Source organism: Accipiter gentilis, chromosome 11 (genome assembly GCF_929443795.1).
Source record: "Accipiter gentilis chromosome 11, bAccGen1.1, whole genome shotgun sequence".
Lineage (NCBI taxonomy): Eukaryota > Metazoa > Chordata > Aves > Accipitriformes > Accipitridae > Astur > Astur gentilis.
The window spans coordinates 8,745,959-8,768,475 of NC_064890.1; the positions used below are offsets into that span (position 1 = coordinate 8,745,959).

The following is a 22,517-nucleotide window of genomic DNA, read 5'->3' on the forward strand; positions in this document are numbered from 1 at the left end:
TTAATCTCCAGATTTTAAGCTCCTTATGGTTGTTTCAAGGGACTGTTTGATAGTTTAACATCCTGTTCCTCATCCTTTCTTTTTAGATGAGGGATCCAGTGCGTGTATAGAGCGTCCTCCATGCACAAACAAAGACTTTTTCCAGATCCATACCCCATGTGATAAGGAAGGAAAAGTAAGTAGAAGGCATGATACTATTTTTAAGCTCATTGAGCTTACTGTGATCTCTTGATTTGAAAACAAGATAGGGTTTCTAGGCATTTCTTTCCCAATTGCTTTCCCAATTTTGTTTCCAGCTTTGAATATCTCTGAGGCCTTGGCCTTGTCCTTTAGCTTCCTTCTCTCCAGCATTTATCCATTTGTAAGAATCTGCCTGTCATGGGTCTGCCTGAGGGATCTGTCACCGTGAAATGCTAAGCTCCTTGCACTTGTGATTAGTATGACTGGGTCACTGATGCTACCCCCATGCTCATAAAAAAAACATGGTTGAAGCACAGGGCGAAGTACTGTCCCAGAATAAACCCTACTGTTCAGTTGTTAGCAATCTTTCCTGGCATGCTTTTGGCTTGTGACAGCTTCCCTGTCCCAGCAATGCCCAGGCATGATTCAGGTGCTACCATGGCACAGGAGCATTGGACACGACCATACCTTCAGGTGGAAGAGTGTTTGGCTACACAGGTATGATGTGTGTATCATATCCCTTAGTTTTAGCATCAAAGAAGAGCCCGTGATCTGTTGAAATAATGGTTTATACATAGCCTATGAGTATTCATGTGCAGCAGCAGAGCTTAGCTGTTAATAACGTGCTTGCCTCACGGGATGCCTCGAACCACTTGGACTCTCAGTAGATTGTTTCACCCAGATCTTAGATCTACTGGGTCTCTCATAGAGGGACCTGCTGGTGGAGCTCTCCTGCCCTTTGTCCCAGCAGCCAAGAGGGGATTTTGGTGGGATGTGGAGAAGAGACTCCTGTTTACTGGCATATGGAGCCCACAGAGGTGTGGACACATGGTCAGGCCTGTTTTGTCTCTTTTCTTCCCTTTCCCAGCTCTCTTAGATATGGATGGGATGGCAAGTAGTCAAAATCCACAGCAGCTGTAGGTTGCTGGCCTAATATTTGCTGGCACGATGGAGTATTTCAGAGTCTCCTGGTCAGCCAGTTCCAAAATGCAGCTGAGAGTTCCTGTGCTTTAATACGAAGCATCAGTGAGTTTAGCCCCAGAGCTGGCAGGCTTTACAACCTGGTCTTGATTCACTGATTCTTGCTCCGTGAACTGCCTGCAATGACTCAAGGAATTAGCGGCAGTGTTCACTGCTACACCCCCAGGTACTGCTTTAATTGCAGCCTCCTGCCGATTACCCTGTCACTGCTCTGTGCAATTCAAGGCTCCCTGGCATTGAATAAGTTCCTACTGTTGACCTTCTTCCTGCCTCCTCAGTGGCCTTTCCTTTCACTGATGGCCATCATCAGAATACAAAGTGGGGCTTTCTGCAGACACCCTTCATCTTCCAGTTGCAGCAACGACATGTGTCATAGATGCACAGCTACTGGCTGGGTTTTCAGGGCTGCTTTCACCATTTAGTGCTCTGCATCTGTGGAAATGGGTCCAGGTTTGCCGTACTCCCCAGCCATCTCTCCACGTGATGCAGCTCAATGAGAGGGCCTGACTCTGCAGCCCACCTTCAGGTGAACAGTGGCTGTAAAGCACCAGCCTAAAGGCCTATTGATCCGTGGCTTACTAAAATCAGCCAGGTTTTTCACTGGACATTAGATTGTCGTCTCCCTCCTGCCGTCCTCACTCAATGTGTAGAAGAGGCCTCAGGAGATTTAGGCACTTGACTCCTATTGACTTTTCACCTACCTAATGTTTTAAAAATCCCAGGCTGATCGCTTCAGCCCCAGCCTCACCTGCATGGCTATGGGCACTCTCTGACCCTTTTCTCTCTGCTCACATGCAGTAGGATTGCTGTAGCATGTACAATGTGTCTGGGCTCTGGGCAACCACACAGGTACTTTGCCAGCTTCTGAGTCTTTTTATTTTAAATGCTGTGTACCCTGATGCCGCTGAAGCATTTCTGGAGCAGTACTCCAGAAAATCCTCTAAGTGTTCAGGAGCAGCAAGGACAGGCTGATCTGTAAGGGACAGATGCCACTCTGACAGCAGGAGCAGTCCCAGAGTACCTGAGCAAAGCAGACCCAGCGTCAGCAGCCAGATTCAGCCGAGGTTGCCGGACAAGTCCGTAGTGATGAGGCACGACCAATGTCAAGCTGGGATATCGAGTCCATGGGTCAGTCAGGATGTGGGTCAATCAGGGTACGGGACCTGGAATAGGCATGGCTGCAACACAGCACAGGCAGGGAGAAAGGGCAAGAGCCTCAGCTTCATTGCAGCTCCCAGGAGCTGGGGCCTGAGCCTGCTTCCAGCTTTTTTTCCAACAGTTTCAAAGGTGATCAGTACTTCTTGAAGAGCTCTGTGTCATCAGAGGGCTAACCTTGAGCGCAAGCGGCTCAGCGCCCAGGATGGCAGGGGCATGTGCTCAGGGCCCTGGGTCAAATTCATAAGGTGAAATCTCCCCTGCCAAGCTCTGGCCTCAAGGTTCCCTGATTGCACTGCTGGGAATAAAGGATGGAAGTACCCAGAGCGGGAGCTGTGGCTACGTTAAAGTCTTGCCAGTTGGGTTTCTCAGCTCTGGAACTCAGCTAATTTTCATCTTGAGATCTTAAACCCTTTCAGGGATAGACCCCAAGTCAGATGAAATCTGAAACCCAAGTTCATGGGGGATGCATCTCACCTAAGCCTTTTCCTTACGACAGAAAACTTGCCTCCTCAAAGAGAGGTGATGATGGAGAGGCGATACCATTGTATATGGTAATGCCAAGGACTGACTCATGTTAGTTTTCATAAACTGCTCCTTATGTAATGTGGAGGGACTGGAGAGGGTTTGGGAGAGCTCCTGTGTGGTTTTGGCATTTGCTCAGTAAGTGAAAATGGCTGGAGAGAAACTGAGGACTTTTCAAAGAACAGTCCAGTATGGAGAAAAATTGCAAAATTTGTGGTGTTGTCTGCTAACAGATGCCTTCCCAATAAAGGGACTTTATAACACCGAAGTTATAGTTTGGGTTACTATGGTCAAAATGCACAGATTGCTTATGCAGTTGTTAGAATTATTTATCTGATGTTCCTCAGAAACATTTTCATGGGAAAATTCACTAGATAAATAAGAAAGAACAGTAGTAATTGTTTTAAGCTTCACATTTTTGCTTTGCTCTTCAGGTCTGATATCTTGGAGTTGCCTGTGAACCCAATCACTTCTGTTTCCCTTCTCTGCCCTTCCCTTTATTGTCCTGGATGCGCAAGGTCTGGTTTTGGCTTAAAGCATTGGGACCACCCTAATTTCATTTAGAAGGGGGATCTTGATTGGTGCATCTAGTCCTAAAGCTTCGTAACACACCATGTGAACTCAGTGTCTTCTCCTTCCAGACTCAGATCATGTACAAATGGATTGAACCCAAGATCTGCAGAGAGGACGTCCCCGATGCACTGACCCTACCTCCTTCTGGAGAGAGGAAGGATTGTCCACCTTGCAATCCTGGCTTTTACAACAATGCCTCATCTTCCTGTACTCCTTGCCCACCAGGCACATTTTCGGATGGGACACAGGGTAGGAGTCCACAAAAAAGTTGCTTGTGTCCCCCAAAGCAGTTGTCTGCTTGCATGTGACTTAGTTTAGTGACACATCATCATAAGCCAGAGTTCATTTTGCATAAAATACTTATTAAACAACTTTGGAGAGAGGGAGTTGGATGTCTGTTTTCTCTCTGAAGTCCTTTCTTATCAGGGATTGCTGCTCTAAGTTCACCCACTGTGTTCTGGATGCATTTCTCAGCTGATATAAACATCCTGAGGGTTATTTTAAGGATTTTAAGGATTCTGAGAAGGCAATCAGAACTTTTGCGGTCAGTAATTCCCTCTCACCCATTCTCCTGTCCATGCCAAGTTCTTCCCTGTGAAAATCTCATTTTAAGCACTGTCAGATGAGTACCCTGCCAACATTGTCTACCCTAAGCTCTGGCTTGTTGATTCTGAAATGTATTGGCCCACTGGTCACCTACAGCATTTTATGGGAACTCATGTTTACCAGTGTGATCAAACCTTCAGCTGAAGCCATTAAAAACGAAGTGTGGCTTGGGGGATCAGTGGCGGATTACTTACCACGAGGTTATGATCGGCAGTTTATAAAATGCTGGTCTCGTTTCCACTCTTTGGTCCTGATAAGTCTTTGACTATTTAATTATAAAGAAAGAAATTAATTTCTTTGCTCATTACTTGCACCAGAGAATAACAAAGTAATATCTATGTTTGAAATGTGCTTTGGCCATGTGATTTCCTTTTCCTGCCCTCTTGCCCTGTAGAGTGCAAAGCCTGCCCTGCTGGAACTGAACCAGCTCTTGGGTTTGAGTACAAGTGGTGGAACATCCTGCCAGGCAACATGAAGACGTCTTGCTTTAATGTTGGCAACTCAAAGTGCGATGGGATGAACGGTGAGCCAACCCCCCTGTGTTGTTATGTGCCTCGCTTTCTCCTGCACTGATCAGTGTTGTAATGAAGCACCCATCAAACTGAGTATGCTCTATGCTGTGAGTCACAACACATTTTCCCCTCTTTTCTTTAATTGCACCAGGCTTGAATTTTCCTGTAAGAAGTAATGTCACAATATCATAAAGAAGAAATAAAAAATCTCTCGTATACTGGAAGAGGGCAGGAGCTGAAGCCTATGTGAAGTCCCCTCAGTCAAGGACCTATCCCACCATAGACTTTGATACATCTGAATATCCCCATTGAAAAAAACATAACTGCTTGACTTCTTTTTAGTTTATCTTCTTACGTGTTTTGTGATAACTATGCCCATGGAGGTCACACATAATTCCTCTGGAAAACTTAATTAAAGTCTGTGATTTTGTTCATTTAGCACTGACAGCTTGTCTCTGCACATGTGCTAAGATTGCAGCAGAGAGCAGTCACAGCTCACCGGTGAAAATGATCCTGTTTGGGACTTCTCCCACCTCCAGCCTTCTCTGAAAGATTTTCCTCAGCCTGATCTACCCTGTCAGGCTGGTGTAACTCAAGCTTTGAATTATGTGTGTTGAGCAGAGGGGCACTGAAGTATATGCTTAACGTTTAACACATAGATTCATAGATTCATCTGTTTTAAGGCTGGAAGAGATCAGATGGATCTTCCCCCTTGAGCTGCACGGCACAGTTCAGGGAATTTCAATTGCTTTGCTGATTTCAAGGTGACATTTGCCTATAAAATCAACAGTTCATAAAATTACTAAAATTTTTCATTCAAAAGCATTATTTAACTGCTCTATAGTTTATACCAGGTATCTTTACAATGTACTAAAGTACTGAATTGCTTAAACAAGTATGGTAACATAGACATTTTTTTGCCATATGACCCAGAAACCATCCATTTTTCTTTTTCTTTTTTTGTCCTGTGAAGGTTGGGAGGTGGCTGGTGATCACATCCAGAGTGGGGCAGGAGGCTCTGACAATGACTATCTTATCTTGAACCTGCACATCCCAGGATTTAAGTAAGGAACAGGATTTTTTTTCATCTATTTCTCATTTATCTCTGTCTCTTACACCTATTTCACATTACCCCTGGAATGAACCGAGTCTTCCTTTCTAAAGTGCAATGATGTCATGAATGAGAGACGAGGAAACTTTGGTTTTATTCCTGTGTCCCCAGTCAGCCCGTTGCAGCAGACGATTCTCTAAGACCTTGGTTATTAGCAGTGTTTGCTTCAGTCTGAGATGCCAGCCGGTTGGCTGCCTGGAAGCTGAGAAAAGTTAGTCCTATCACTCTGTTTCTAAATTATCCCAAAGTAACCAGCTAAGCCTGCCGTGGAGAGGATACTGGTGCCTGCCCTGAAGGTATTTTACAGAAACCCACATTACTTTGTGCTGTGGCTCCAGGCAGCCGGCCCAGTCTGTGCTTCCCCTGGAGCCAGTGGAGAGATGCAGGCACCGCAGGAGAACAGGACATCTCACCTCTCCCGGACCCTTAGACAGGATGACAGAGCTGTTTGAGGTGCTTGTGTCTCTTCGTCAGAAGAGTGATCTTAGACTTCTAGCTTGGACCAGGTGCCAAAGATTCAGACAGGTAAGGGGTGGCAAAATGAACCTCACCCTCCCTTTGCTGTATCTCAGCTGAGAGGTTCGTGACTTCTTACACCCAATGAGCAAGCCCTGATTTTTATTTTACAGTATGGGCAAACAGAATTAAAATAAAGGAGAAGCAAGAAACATATCTGTGGAAAAGCTTGGCGTGTCTCAGTTTACCATTTAGTACTTTGCAGGAGAGCACCCTGAATACTTCTGGTTTACATGAAACTCCTGAAAGCATCTCCCACCAGTTCAGGGTAGATGCAATTAAATTGGTGTAAATCACTTAAAGCAGATAAGGCATTGAAGTGCTTACCAGTATGGTCAAATCTGGGTGTTGATTATAAGGAGGGAACTGTATCACAAAGAAGTTAGACACTTAAAAAATAACCCTGCTGTGCCCAATACCCAGCGCAGAGCTGCTGTGCAAACCTGGCCTCCGCAGTTCTGCAAGGGCAGGTTTTATGTGACAGGACTTTGATGGTTTCCTCACTGTACGAAAAGCAATTTGAAGGATTGACTGCTGCCTGTCTGGAGAGCACCTTGTAAATGTTTTGTTCCTTCTCTGTTAAACAGACCTCCGACATCGGTGACAGGAGCAACTGGGTCAGAACTAGGACGGATTACTTTTATTTTTGAGACCATCTGTTCAGCAGATTGTGTGCTGTACTTTATGGCGGTAAGTGAGACCTCTCTCTCCATGACTGAGGACTGAGACTGGTATTCCACATGTCACTTTAATACCTCTACATAGGTGCGATTAGTTGCACTTGATTTATTATGACTAAGATTAAGTATGACATTAGTTTAATATCTGTGGTGCCCTTGCAGGAAGGATTTAATGAATGACCTAGCAAAATTCCTCCACCATGTGAGTTGTGAACCATTCCTGGTTATCTGTTTATTTTAAAAGAAATCATTAGACACCAAAGAGCCAAATTTTCCCCTCTTAATCCATACGGTAAAATTCTTAGTGTCTCTCATGCAGTCGAGTTAGCCTCCAGAAGTTTAATAGAGTCACAGGTCAGGATGTGGGACAGAGGGATGGGAAATGGAAAATTTGGAAATTTAGACTTGATCCTGTGAATGACCTGGGGGATCAGATCCTGTGAATGACCTGGGGGATCAGCAGGGCAGCAGGCAAATGTTTGTTTGTGAAAGCAAAGTGCTGTGGACTTTTTACTTTTGTCATCTGCTTATTGAAAGGCCATCAGCTGAGGAAGGTAACTGGGTCTGCGATGGCTCCCTCACCCCTTCCGTTGCAAAGGGAAGCTGGTGCTTTTTTGTATTTAGAGGTACTTTAAAGGAATCTGCCTTTAGTGATAATTTAAAGGCATCTGTTTTAAAGGAAAATCATCTTTCACTGGAACATTTACAGCTGATGGAGAATAAGAAACATGAACCTAGACCGAACAGGTTTTCCTCATGTAAACTTTGACACTGCATTGTTGGCCTCAGTTCTGTTTCACTAGAGACACGAGCAAAGTAGGTATCTGAAGATGGTAGAAACTACAATTTTTCTTTGAATTTTGGCCTTCCCCTGTCTGTGCTCTGGTACCTACATGTTTTATACATAAACAGAATTTCAAATCTGAAAGAACCACTGTATTGAATCTGTCTTCTTAACATTTATAACCTGCTACAGGACTTTGAACTTAACTGCTGTGTGAACTAGAGCATCTTTTGGAATAGACACCCATTCTCAATTAAAAAATTGCCAGTGGTGGAAAACAGAATAAATATGTTTGCTCTCCTTTATTAAACTTTAAATGCAATTGTAAAGTCCTTTATATATATTAATCTCTGTATTATAAAACACTGGTGTTTAGTGTATTATGACCACACTTACAATTTCTTTAAAAAACGTTTATGTCCATTTTATAGGATGTTAATCGAAAAAATACCAATGTGGTGGAATCGTGGGAAAGAAGTAAAGAGAAACAATCCTACACTCACATAATTTCCAAAAATGCTTCCTTCACATTCACCTGGGCCTTTCAGAGAATAAACGAGGGCCAAGATGTAAGTACTTGTTTAGGTATAGGGCTTTACCACACAGCTTTCCTGGGACACTCACCGCCAGAGCTCTTGCCTTTCATTGAAGCTCATGGGCTTCTTGTAAGGGGTGAGTGGCTGTCCCCATATAGCAGCCCTTGGGAGGCAGCTGTGGATAAACCATCCATGTTGAAAGACAGACACATGCATAAGTTGATCCCTGAACTGGTGCGCAGAGTTGTGGTTAGTGTCAAAATGCCATGGCGTGATGACACCAGGGTGGTTTCCTTGGCTCTTGTTCCAGAGCAGACAGTTCATCAATGACATGGCCAAGATCTACTCCATCATGGTGACCAACGCAGTGGATGGAGTTGCCTCTTCTTGCCGGGCCTGTGCGCTGGGCTCGGAGCAGTCTGGCTCATCCTGCGTGCCCTGCCCGGCGGGACACTACATTGAGAAGGAGACCAGCCAGTGCAAGGAATGTCCGGCCAACACCTTCCTGTCCATCCACCAGGTCTACGGCAGGGAGGCCTGCATCCCATGTGGGCCTGGCAGCAAGAGTACCAAGGTACAGAAACCAAGTGTCTCTGAACGATGGGCAGACAGGGTTTAGTGGGATATAAGCACTCAAAGGGCCAGTTTTAGTGCTTTCCTACAGGTATGTGCCTTTTGAGCATTGGAGTATAATTATAACCAGTGATCCCACTCTTTCAAATATGCCCTTAGTCTAATTTCTGTTTGTAAATATGCAATGAGAAGATAAAATTGACCACACCAGCTCAGAAAAAGGTTCATTCCAGGAAGCTGTATTGGGGACAGTGTAAGAACAGCGCAAGCATATATGTTACTTCCACCTAAAACTGTCCACGACTCCTGCTGTTTTAAACTCAGGTGCTTCCTCATCTGGATGATGTTTCTGTGCCTTTAGAAACCTGTAACAAGTTCTTCTTATATGAAATTGCCCTTAAGCCTAGATAAACATTTATCATATGCAACATCCTTTGGCAAGGAGCTGCACAGGGACCTGAAGAACTGCTCAATTTGTTCGTATTCTGCCTGTCTTCAGCTGGGTTCATATCCTGTCCCTGTTTCTTGAGCTGTTTCTTGTGTTTCCTTTGCAAGATGCAGGTGTAACTGAGGCCATGTTCTGGTTTATCTACAGGGCTATAAGCTGGGACATTAGGATCCTAAAAGCACCCACAACAGAAAAGAACAAGAAACTCAGCATTTTCTTGGCTAATGCAGCGGACAGCAGAAAGGCCAGGCTTAGGGAATGTTAAAGTCCTGATATGTGAATGCAAGGGACTGAAACAGGAATGGGAATTCTCCCAAGGGAAAGGTGAATTACAGGAATAGGACAAAGTTCCCCTCCATCCTCAACAAGGAAAGCAGTCCTGTGTGCACCTGCTTGCTTTAACTCCCAGATGAATGGTTTGCTGCTGGCCTATAACTGCTCTTTAATGGATGCCTCTCCTTTTCTGTAGGACCACTCTGCCTGCTTCAGTGACTGCCTGGTGTCATACATCAAGGATAATCAGAGCCTGAATTACGATTTTAGCAACCTCAGCCAGGTGGGCTCATTGATGAGCGGACCCAGCTTCACCTCCCGAGGGACCAAGTTCTTCCACTTCTTTAACATCAGCCTGTGTGGGAATGAGGTGAGCTCAGCTGGTGCTGAGGGTTGCGGGGATTAACCAATTTGTTGCCCATGTTGATGCTCTGTGGGATCACACTGGGACAGGACGAGGACTCCCCTACAGCTGAGCTGTCACTGACACTGTGCAAACACTTTCCTCTCGATGTTGCTCAGCAGTGCAAGAGGACTTTGGAGCAGCCAAGTGATTTTCCAGAGCAAAGATGACAGTGTTTTAAGCATAAGTAACGCCCAGAAGAAAAACCCTATCACATCCCTACCTTTTCTTAGTTCTTGTGCCTTCAAGTCACTTGGGTCACAACCCTGACCTTTTTGTGCTGCCACCAAGGAACTCAAGTGGAGAGTCTGAGTCTTTCAGTCGCCAACTTCTTTCTGTATGTTACCCTTGTGAATTTGCTGGAGATGTTGCTGTCAGCAGAGCCCCTGGTCACCCTGCTCTCTGCCAGTGGCTGAGATGCCCGTTGTTGTCTTTGATTGCAGCCTTTTAAAGTGGTGGAAATATGTGTTTAGTCCATGAGTGCCAACAGTTTCCACCCCAGAGTCAAGATTTTTCTGTCTGGGGCTTGGACTATACCAGGGCATGGTGTCACATACATAAATTGAAGTTTTGGAGCAGTACCAGTGATGTGTATTGTCCCATGTGTGTTTACATTAATGTTCAGCCCTGTAAAGTTCTGAAGTTTCTTTCCATGTACCAAGAGGTCTGCATGAGTTGAGGCAAATGATTAGTCACTTTACAGTGTTTTGCATACTTTTAGGCTTAAATGTGTGTTTAAGTACCACCTGGATTAGAGCTGCTGACAACTAGATCCTCAAAGGTACAGATACGCTCGCTCCCCTGTGGATCTGGTCTTCATTTTCCCAAACTACTACGATGGTACGACAGTACTACCAACCATATGATTAGGTCGTGAGTGCTTGACATTTTGTCAGGACAACTGAGTCTGGTGATTTGTCTTTCATTGCTCTTGCTCTGAGATTCTAGCGCTGGTCTTGACAGGTGACATTAATGCAGCCTTGAAGGCTAAATATCTGTTTAGGGATTTCATGTATTTATGCTTTGAAAATATTTTATCTGGATTAAATCTCAAATAAAGAGGTATTCTACAGCATGTTATTTAAAAGCAAGGGAAATATGGTTTTCCTTTGCAAGCCATTTCATTATGCTCCGCTAGTAAACACTGTGCTGTCAAGATAAACAAAGAGTGCTTCATAGCACGGGTTTCTGATAAGACATGTACCAGAGGTGACAACGTGTTTCTGAGTCTGTACAAGGCTTTAATCGCAACTTTCATGATGGCACAGTTTGTTGTTGCAATTTGTCCTTCTCATGATAGAAACATCAAGTTGTTTCTAAGGTGCAGTAATGAAACTCATCCAGTTTGCAATCTCCTTTTCCAAACTTTTTCATGTCTTATCAACAACGAACTGCTTCCTCATTTTTTCCTGATTGTCCACAGGGGAAGAAGATGGCTATTTGCACTGACAATATCACCGATGTTACTCTGAAGGACATGGTTGCAGAATCAGAAGATTTTTCCAATTTTGTGGGAGCTTTTGTCTGTCAGTCCACCATCATCCCGTCAGACAGCAAGGGTTTCCGAACAGCCCTGGCTCTGCAGTCCAACAGCCTTGCTGACAGGTTCTTAGGTACACAGTTTGTCTTCTACTTATAGTTATCTTGCATGTACTCTCACGTATTTAGGGCTGCAGAGTAAATCCTTCTCAGCTCAGCAGGGCTGCGCTGGGGGAAGAGTGAGGGGGCAGCCCAAGATTCAGTCCCACTTTGCTCCTGAGCTGTGAAGCAGATTTGGGCAGATACCATTGCCTTTTGCTGCTCTTTCAGTTCAGCTGATGGCTGAAGGAGAAGAGTAAGGGCTGCTCCCATTCTTTGTTTTCCATGCCAGTATTACTCACTCTTCCCTGTGTTTGGTCTGGTGGGTCCCATGGTGCATAGAATTTCAGCACAAAAATCTGGAGAATGTAATGAAAAAGCACTGGTTTTCTTTCATGTTTCCTACCCACCTCATGCAAGGCAAGACCAATCATTGTAGTAGTCACATTAGTCCAAGTGTTTCTGCCCATGCCAAGTGCCAACTCGGGCAATTCCAGAAGAAGAATCTGGTGCTGGGACATAATTAGGCAAGAAAGGAGGAGGCTTAGGGCAGCATGGCGCCATGCATATCATTAAGTCTTGCATTGCTCTGGCTCACAAGTTCCCAGAGTCTGAGGCCAGATTAGACAATGAAGTCATTTAGTCTGTTCACCTATCCATTACAGGCACTGAGTGTTTGTACTTTCTCCCTGGCATTGAGCCCAGAAACTCATGTTTGACAAAAGCACGTCTTTGGAAGAGCATTCAACCTGGACTTTTAAGACAGCCAGAAATAAAAGCTTTGCCACAGTCATTGGTATTTTTTTCCACTGGTCAAACACCACCTCTGTATTTTGTTTTAAAGCAGACTTGTTTCCTGTTTGAATTTGCCTGGCTTCAGTTTTCAGCTCTTGCTTCTTGTTATTCTTTCTCCATTTCACACCCACATTTTCCTCCTTGGAGAAATATTTTGTGTAAGGAATCACCACACCCTCCCCAGTCTGCTCTTCTGATAATCTAAGTAGACCAAGTTCTTCTAAGTCTCTTGCTATCATGTATATCTCTCAGGCATCTGAATAATTTTTGAGGCTATTTCTGCAGCCTCTGTAACTTGTTATTATATCTTCTTAAAGCATGGGCATCAGAATGGAATAGTATTCCACTTTTCAATTCACTGTAATGCCATTAAAAATCTCTTTCTTAGGACTGGCCTTCATTCCTTGCTGCACTTGTCTGCACTAGAATATGTTTATTTTGATTGGGACCATCTTACCAAGTGAACCAAGTTGCTCTATCTTTTATTCCTGCTCCTGTTAATCTTTGCCTCATCTACACACTTTGTCAACAGTGATTATATAGTTACTTGCAGATCCCTGATGATAATCTTGCATTTTGGGTCTCCAATATCAATGCCTAGGGAAGCCTGGAGACATACCACATTTGATGACAATTTCCCATGGCCAGATAATTTTATAATTAGCTAGTTAAATAATTTTTAATCCAGAGTGTGCACTTAATTGATATTACACTGCTAACTTTTTAATTAGAATCTCATGTGGTAATTAGTGAAATAGTTGATAAATTTACATAATTTTCTTTAGCAGCCAAATTCATCAGCACTCAAGGAATGAAATCAGATTTGTTCAACAAGAGCTGTCCTCCATAAATTCATGTTGACTGTCAGTCATTATGTATCTAATTATTAACTGAAACCCATCTTCCAATTACCTGTTATTTTGCCTCATCGTGTTAGCCACATTGTTATTTGGCTCACCATATTCCCTCTCCATCAGTCTTTTGACATTTTGCTATTATTAAAAGCTCTTTAAAGGTCACTCTTAGGCATGGGTTTGCTAGTTTAAAAGCACGCATGCCAAGTAGATGCCAATATCCTCTCCAGCTGCTGAAGGAATGAGGTGTTCAGTCATTGTCTTGGGAAGCAAGGAGATAGTCCTGATTTTTTCCTAATACAGAGAAAAGATACCAAGCTTTTCTGATACCTTTTATTTATCACAATTGTTACATTTTAAAATGGTTGAAGTTTGCCTTTCCTATCCATAAGATGTACGTTTATTTCTAGTTTTTCTAAAAAAAGCTCCAAACTTGTACTTTTTCCAGTGCTGCCAGACACAGGCTTTTCCCCGAAGTCTTTAGCATCCGTTATAATTTTTCTGTAACTCATAACTTTTGATTTTATTTGATTTTCTATTCTCCCTCTGTTAAGCTTGTTTTTATTTGACATTGACAAATTTGACATTTATTCAACATATTGACAAATAAAAACATTAAGCAATGTTTTTATTTTAACTGCTTTTTTACCACTGTTCTGATCCAAAGTGGACTCTTAGTCAAAGCTATTGTCATTCTTGCAAGAGTCATTGTGGCTTTTTAGCCATATAATTAATATCCTCTGAAGAATGACATTTTCTCCCCCCACTTCATTTTGCTTCTAGTGTTCTTATGTTTGAGAAACTGCACTTTGAGATACCATGTCCACTGTACTCCATATTGGATGGGAATATTCTTTCATCACCTCTGTTGAATATAATAAGGTCCCTAGGAGCTATCATCTTCCAGTCTAGTGAGTAACTAATCTCTGTCCATTGTATTGCAATCCAAGTTTAAGTTACCCTGTGTTCGATGCAATGTCTTCAATGAGAGGAATTCATCATCTTTGCTGATGTCAGCTTATGCTCTCAGAATGGAGGCCCCTCCAAAATAACCTGACATCTTTCTGCACATGCTTCTGATGGTTGCTGCAGCATAACTCATTTTGTTCTCTCCATTGACGTGATGCTCTGTAGTTATCCCTCACCTGCAAGCCCTCCTGAGCAATGTTACTGGGCGCAGTGATCCATGTGCTTTCACAATCCTTGGCTCTGACTTGTCCTGCACCAGGTAGTACTGTCTCGTGCAAACTGTCAGCTTCATTATCTACTATATTTACCTAAAAGGGTTATAACCAGACATGGATTTTCCAGCTGTGTGAATCGTCCTCCCAGATGTAATGCCAGTCAAGCAAAAGTCAAGTCAAAGTCCTAAGAATTCAGTTAGGCTGTCTGAACTGTTGCAAGAACAAGTGGAAAACTTTTCTTCAGTCTTACCCGTCTTCCCACCAGTTGCTGGCTGCTACCACTTTTTCTTGTTCTAGCAATTTTTCCCCTCACTGGAAGGATGCAGCCTGTCCTATTTGTACAGCTCCCTCTTCTTCTGAAATGTTGCAGTGCAGCACCAACATTTTCTGTCTTCTTTGATTCATGGGGTTGGAACGATCTCTAAGAACTTTGGTTACTTGAATTTTCCACTTTTTCAGCTCTTCTCCAAAATCCATGCAGACCTGTGTAACCTGTGTTGTTCCACACACCAGCCTGTCGTTTGTTCTAAAATGTGCCATCAAGGCTTGCCTAAGACTCCATAATCCTTCTGAATCTTGTGTGTTTCAATTTTTCTCCCATGGTACTGCAGATTGCTCAGGGTGTTACATGGTTATGATGTGAGGGTTATACATTCAAGGCATATGCTTTGAGCAGTTGTTTGGATCACGTATCTTCAGCAGTCCTTTCCCAACCTAAATTATTTTATCATTCTGTAATATCCCATGGTTGCTTTAAAGTCATGCAAAAGAGTAAAACTTATTTACACTGGTGTTGTTTTATTAATTTTTTTGTTTTCTTATGTCTATGTAAGGAAATCAGAATGTATGAGGAACATACGAATCTGCAAAGTTTAGTTCGAATAGAAGAAAGTGTATAATGTATAGTAATGCCATTAAATGCTCCTAAGTGAGACCCATACCTTTCAGACTGAGAAAATGTTATATGTGAACGCACCAGAAATTGAAATTGATCCTTAGCTGCTTTGTGGATTTTGTTGTTCCCCCCCCCCCCCTCTCAAATTTTAGGAGCTACTGTTGAAACAATGCTGGAAAATATCAGCATCAAGGCAGATGTGTTTCCTCCCTCTCCAAGCAAAATACCCGATGTGCATTTCTTTTACAAGTAGGTAAAAAATTCTGTTTATTGGTACGTCAAATTTCTTCATTTGTTTGAAGGAAACTAAAACTTTGAGGGGAGATCGTTAATCTACCTTTAATCTTTATCACTTTAATCAGTATCTCGCTGATATTGATTAGCATGGTGAATAACATCTTATGAAATCAGAAAACACTGTTTACTCAAATGTAAATTACACTTGATCTGTAGAGAGTGATACCAGAGCTTTAATTCATCCAGGTGCCACTTCCAGTGTCATGTTCCTTTCCATAATTTCTCATATATGGCTTTGATATGTCCACTTCTCATTGCATATTTTCTTTCACATTCATTTGTATTTACTTTGATGTTACAAAGCCAGAGTAACCGAGGTTAAAAATAATTGTTCTAACCTGCACAGTTACTAGTGTGCCTTTCCTATTCTTCAGTTTCCTCCATAAAAAGAATGCCTCAGCTTGGCTAAGAATTAGCTCAAAGATCACCTCAATTAAGATGTCTACATGCAGGTGTCTTCATGTGAACTGGGCTTCTAAGCTTGGACTGTGGAGCCCGTAGGGCTGTTCAGCTTATTTTAAGGCACATACCTATATTTATTCTACTGATTGGATCTCTAGATTGTGTTGGCTTTAGCGATAGATCTTAATTGTCTGTAGCACTGTGGATATCAACATTTTATGCATATGTGAATACTTAAATTATGTGTCTGATTCTGCAGACTGAGCGCCACACGAGTGACCCTACTTTGAGTATATTATGAACTTGGATTACAATGTCTATCATGTTGGAATAAGGTCCATTTTTTTAATCCCCTTTGCCATGTGCTATTTCAGAACAGTGTGGTTCTCTCCTTACTAGGTGAGGAGAGAGCCATCATAAACTCTCCTGCAGAGTAGCACACCAACCACAGCACCAGCAATTCTCTTTTTAAATTGTTCCATTCTGTTTTGTGGGCGGGTTTATGCCTTGACTCAGCAGAATTCAAACTAGTTAGAAAAACAGAGCAGTTCCCTGAGTGGCATCTCACAGCACTTTGAGATTTAAATGAAATGGTGAAACCTACCCTCCTTCTGTTGCTACTTTTTTTTCTTCCAGCTGAAAAAGGCAAAAGCACTGTGGTAAAGGGTATTGCTTTAGTATTCCAGTTGCATGAATGGACAGAGACCTATTAAAGAGCAACATGTATTTACTGTAGTGGAAAGGTGTTACATTTCTCCTCTTGTTTGATATTAGGTCTTCAACAGTGACAACCTCCTGTGAAAATGGCCGTGCAACTGTTGTGACAATGAGGTGCAATCCCAACAAACCAGACCAAGGAGAGCTTTCTGTGCCCAGGTATTTAAGTATTTGTATCCTAGTAGTGCCCAAAGGCCTTTTCTCCCCAGGTAATCTTTACAAAACTCATTAGTAATTTTATACTTAACAGCAATGAGGAGTGCTGTCTCCCTCATTGGCCACCCAGGAGGTCTCACTCGTTTCTCCTGGGTGAATGACATTTGTGTCCATCACCTCCCAGCAGACCAACTGCTCTGTATTTAGGCTGTGTGGTGAGAGAAGTTAGAGCTCAGGCAGGTTGTTTCGAGCTTAAAGCCAAAAGAAAATATAGTGATGTTTTCTTGTCACCACTTCTCCCTTATTTCAGTTCCTTAATTTGATCTTTGGCCTCCTGATTAGAGCTGCCTAGTTGGGGCTTTGAGAGGTAGTTTTTCTTCCTTGATCTACAGCAGTTGCTGCGGACAAAGTGATTTTTTTGAAAAACAGCAGCCTGCCCTAGGAGCTATGAAATCTGTTATTGCAATACTTCCATGAGCCCTGATTCTGTCTAGTTCAAGTTCTATATGTACTTATTTATGTGTCTCATCACTCCAGTTTGTATCATGCAACCCTTGTACTAGTTGTGTTTAATTTGCCTGACCTTTTTTCCCCTTCACTCTGATTCAAGTGAATCCAAAAGGCCTCTTTTTTCCAGAGTCCTGTTTATGCCTGCACCTGAAAAGTTGCAGAGAAAAAACAGTAAAAGAGTTAATTCTATTACTCTTTAGCAACACCCTGTGATTATCCAGAAGTTCCCCTCAACTCTGATAACCCTCCTCTTTGGCTGTCAAGGCCCATCTTAGCCTATAAATATTTATAGTAACTATAAAAGTTACTATAAATCTGCTGATAGCCCTTTCACTCGTCCTCCTTCCCAAAAGTTAAGTCCTCTTCCAAAAAGCTAACAGTGTGAGAAGTGTGGGATCCTCCTTTGATCCCTGTCCCTCTTGCGACAGGTGAGCCATACTCACCTGAATGAAGGCAAAGAGGTATCTACTTCACAGGTGATGGATGAGTGATTGATGTTGAACACCTTTGGAGATGCTTACCCCAGTTTCTTGGGGACCTGACACACTCCGAATCATGCTGGGCAACAAGCCGCTATCTATCAGCTGCCATGTGAAAATCCTCTAGGAGTCCTTCTAGTGTTGTAGGTTAAACACGATGTGAGCTGTGACAACTCACCAGTAGTGAGGGAGGAGTAACCTACCTCGCTTTTAAAAGTGTGAGCATGGGCAGAAATGGCACACAGCTGACATGATGTACCTTATCTCAGTTCTTGTTGACTTCTCCCTTCCTAGTCCCCTTTGATTAGCTCAGCAGTCCGACAGGTATTTTTAAACAGTGAGGTATCTGATACATGTCAAATAATACTGCATGTAACTCCTTTATCCTCCAGACATGGTGTTTAGTATCGAATGAAGTTATAGTATAAGATGAAAGAGGTTGAGGAGAAAGGTCTGTCAATGCTCTTGCCATGTACATTGAAAAAATGTTGCATAATCCAGAGAGGACAGTCGTCAGTTACTCAAATCAGGATAAGCCAGAATGGGCTTTCAGGGCTGTGCATTTTTCAATCCTTCAGATGATATAGGAAAAAAAAATAATCCATTTTTCTGTATGGATATATTTCACATTTACATGATCTAGCGTCTTGCATGGACTTTTGGCCACTGCTGCTGTTAGGCCTGATGTAATTGTCAATAACGAAAGCTGTGTGAATGTCCTGCCATTGCCAGTACAACTTTCTTCTGCAGGCTGAATACAAAGTAAGGTCATTAGTCTTTCTTAGACTAAGAGAGGCTGTTATTTCTTCATTAACTGGTGAACATCCTTCTAGTAATTAACCATGACAGGACAAGTCCATTCCATATGGACGAAATCACCCAGACATCATTAGAACAACAGCAGGAACCAGATAGCAGCATTCATGTGGAACAGTCACCCAGTGCAGGAGAGCAGCGATAGAGGTGCATGCTGGGCTAGCCCATGCTGGTGAAATCCTGGAGTAGTTCTGCTGATCTCCAAGACTTGCTTCTTTCTTTTCTTTTCACCGTAGGTGCATGAGTAGCACTCACTGCCAGGAACTGAACTGTTATTTTAGACCTTTGACAGCCCAACATCTGTTTTCACTCGAGAAATCATTTTGCAAACTGGGAAAAATTCTTTCCCCAGATTTTTCCATCTGCTTACTTGATGGATGTTTACCCATTTGTTGTACTTACCATTACCGATCTTCAGCAGCAGAATGTGGAGTGAGGATGCAAACCCCAGAGTGTTTCGTAAGTGATAACTAAGCTTTGCTCTCCTCCTAGCTTATGCCCTGCGGGCACCTGCGATGGATGCACTTTCTACTTTGTATGGGAAAGTGCAGAAGCTTGCCCTCTCTGCACGGAGCAAGACTACCATGAGATTGAGGGAGCCTGCAAAAAAGGATTTCAGGTAAAGGACACATGTCTCCGAGTCAGATGGGTTCATTTGGGTATAACTTAGACTCTGTTGAAATTCAGTGTGCAAATTGATATGTAAGTGCAGGTGAAGCTGGGAAATCTGAGTCCAGGCTCTGAGCTGGCTGGGTGCGAGTCTTATTAGTGAGGTGCTGTGTTGAGACTCAGGGATATTTGTGCCAATGGCAGCGTGGCTCCTGGAGGAGAGCTGGCTTGTGCTGAGCAGCTATGTGGGCAGGGATGTGAACTCTGTACGCATTCATACATGCAGACAAGTTATTTGTGAAGGATGGAGTGCCCAAAGGACTTCAATCTTTTAACAGCCAAAATCAGGGCCAGGCTAGGAAAGGATTCAGAATTTCAGTTCAGAAATTCATCCTTCCTTGCTTGCAATTTTTTCGCTGCTGCCTTCTCTAGTCAAACAGTGGGAAGTCCTTTCACAGGTTCAGAACTGTCCTGTTGATCATCAGCTCCAATGCAGGCACAACACATTCACAATCGCTGTCCAACCCATATTGTGCCAGGTGAAGAGCAAAACAGAAGAGAAAATCCTTTTGCCACGTCTGAACCTGCAAGCACAATCAAGGGGACAGTTGAGTAGACAATATCACTCCACCTAGAGTCTGAAAACCTGAAGTACATGGTTTGGTTTCCTTTCATTGAAAAGATGTCTAACCTTTCTACCTCAAAACGGCTTGTTTTCTTTAACTCTGAGTAGTTCTTCTCTTTTTCTACAAGCAGTTGACTTTTTGGTATTTGTTTTCCCTTTAAAAGGAAACCTTGTATGTATGGAATGAACCAAAGCATTGCATTAAAGGGGTTCCCTTGCCAGAAAAAAGGACCAGCACTTGTGAAACAGTGGATTTTTGGCTAAAAGTTGGAGCTGGTGTTGGTGCTTTCACAGCTGTTCTACTCATAGCCTTGACCTGCTATTTTTGGAAGAAGAACCAGAAGTAAGTACTGCAACTTGTGTTCCATATAAAAGCAAGCTAAAAGTTTGATGTAGTGAACAGAAAGACATTTGATGGATCTGACCTTATGACAGACAATGTTGATGAGAAATACCACGTTGGATCAGTCCATTAATCCACCACATTGAGGTTTCTTCTGCCAACAGTGGCTATCGAAAATGCTAGTGAGGAAAGTATAGAAAATCCACAGTAATTTGTCGTGGCATAATTTCCCAACAGGAACTGTCTTTTTAACCCCCAAGAGTTTGAAGTTGACCTTAGGTCCTGAAGCAACAGGGCTTTCTCAAGGTCTGAAAACCAAAAGGATACCTCTTCAGTCTAATTACTCCCTTTCAGCTGGATTAAAATAAGGTTCTTGACTGTATATTGCTTAGGTCTACTTTGGTGGGACATGTCAGGTACACACCCAAAAGATCCCTGCTTCTTAGACTGAACATACTGACTGTTCCCCATACCCATAGTCCTCTGCTTCCCACATCTCATGCCATAAACTTTCAAAATGTGATTCCATCTCCATGGGATTTCATTGCCCCATAGCTCATCCAGCTTCACCAAATCTAGACTCCAGTATCACGGTCCCCACCTCTTGCTGCCTCCTACCACGCACTGTTACACATCCCTCCTCTCCCCCGTAGACTCCTTGGACTGGAGTGTGAAGCAGATTCTGATAACAGCCTGAAGTCAGACCTGCTATTGCCCCAACCAGCACACAGATGGCACTTCTTCATGCAGGAAATCTTCTTGACCTACTTGTGGTCCTTTGGGAAAACATGGATCTTTTATACGGATAGAGGCCTAATCTAAGAGAGCAGGAGCTCGATGTATTGTTAATACTATTTTGGTTACATGTTTTTAATGATTGAAAAGTATCTAATTTCCAGTAAATACCTCAGAAGTAACTATGTGGAAGGACTGCAGATAATCTAAATTACAAAAAACTTGAATATGGGAAATTTGTAAAAAAATTTGTGCCTGTCTGTCTTTGTATCTTCAGACTGGAGTATAAATATTCCAAATTAGTGATGACAACGAACTCAAAAGAGTGTGAGCTGCCAGCTGCTGACAGCTGTGCTATAATGGAAGGAGAAGATAATGAAGAAGAAATAGTATATTCAAATAAGCAGTCACTGCTGGGGAAGCTCAAGTCCTTGGCAACGAAGGTGAGTAGTAATTACTACTATTAATACTAAAAATAATTATTATCTTTATTTATTACTGGACGTGAGGAGGCTCTGATGCTAATTTGCACAGTGCTTTGTGCAGCCTTCCACGCACACTTCACCCAGCCCATAGTCAATCTGCTGAAATCCACAATGTGGATAATGGTAAGAAATGTTTCAGGATATCGAGTAAATGCTTCCTCTTCTGCAAAGAGATTTCAGTAGCATTCTGTATTGTATGGGTGATACCTAAAAAGAGCAGTTAATGGCAGGAGGAACCTCTCTGCCTGGATTCCTATCAGACACCTCCATTGCTGAGGCAAACACAGCTATTATAGATATAGAAAATTAACATTGGGAATATAGCCACCAGCCAGCTGCTTGCAGCTCACCTGGGCTGGCTTCATGGCTAACTTGAGAACCATAATTTTGAGCACTACAAGATTCAGTTGAAGAGGAGGCATCAGCCACAGCCTGTTACTCAATACAGCAACCTCCTCCATTTCAGTGGGAAGCAACAGGAAAAAGCATTTTTTTCTGCAGCACATGTGATATGGGTTGTTACATGTCTCAATTCATAGCATGAAGGTCTTTGGTGTCCTTTGAACGTTTCTGAGAGGAGCAACAGAAGACCATCATGGTAGATCCTGCAAGCACTTTGGTCTTTATTCCAAATGCCTTGAAGTCTATGGGAATGGTAGTGCTGTCTTTAAGGGAGTCCAGCTGGGGCATCTGTTATGATCAGGATAAAGGTTGATGACATTTTCCCTTTCAAATAGTTTTGCTGAAGTAGGTTGTTTCAAAATAGGAAGGTTTCTTAAAAGATCACAATACAAATTTATTTTAAAAAGTCACTCTCTTGTTTCTTGTCCAAATAATATTTCAGAATGTGGAATTTTGAGAATTTTTTTCTTGTATTAATTTTTTTTCCTTTCTGTGATTGAGTGCAATATAATTAAAACCTGTGTACCTCCTTTATTTTCCCTTATTTTTCTCCTCTCTTTGTTCTTTTACTTTTTTTTTATTTGACTGCTGTCCTCTTTCCACGCTACCTGCTCCCTAGATCTCCCTCCTAGGAGAAGTTACCATTACACAGCTAATATGCGGAACTTCCCCTTGACCCCAGCCTGAGCATTTGTCTTGCAAAATCAATATTGTTCCTTGTGGAAAGGGGCAGAAATTCAATATTAATTCTTAATTCAATATTAAGAACATTGAAAATG

The 22,517-nt window shown here is 42.6% G+C and overlaps 1 protein-coding gene across 1 annotated transcript in view; it reads left to right on the forward strand.

Moving 5' to 3' along the window:
* ELAPOR2 (endosome-lysosome associated apoptosis and autophagy regulator family member 2) overlaps nt 1-22,517 on the forward strand; it is a 355,914-nt gene that overhangs the window by 329,590 nt on the left and 3,807 nt on the right. Inside the window, exons 9-22 of the mRNA XM_049814084.1 lie at nt 87-175; nt 3,483-3,663; nt 4,415-4,543; nt 5,506-5,596; nt 6,747-6,849; nt 8,055-8,192; nt 8,470-8,733; nt 9,650-9,823; nt 11,280-11,469; nt 15,315-15,411; nt 16,636-16,737; nt 19,032-19,158; nt 19,938-20,116; nt 21,129-21,294. Of these exons, the coding sequence (XP_049670041.1) occupies nt 87-175; nt 3,483-3,663; nt 4,415-4,543; nt 5,506-5,596; nt 6,747-6,849; nt 8,055-8,192; nt 8,470-8,733; nt 9,650-9,823; nt 11,280-11,469; nt 15,315-15,411; nt 16,636-16,737; nt 19,032-19,158; nt 19,938-20,116; nt 21,129-21,294 (2,030 nt within the window). The remainder of the gene's footprint in view (nt 1-86; nt 176-3,482; nt 3,664-4,414; nt 4,544-5,505; nt 5,597-6,746; nt 6,850-8,054; nt 8,193-8,469; nt 8,734-9,649; nt 9,824-11,279; nt 11,470-15,314; nt 15,412-16,635; nt 16,738-19,031; nt 19,159-19,937; nt 20,117-21,128; nt 21,295-22,517) is intronic.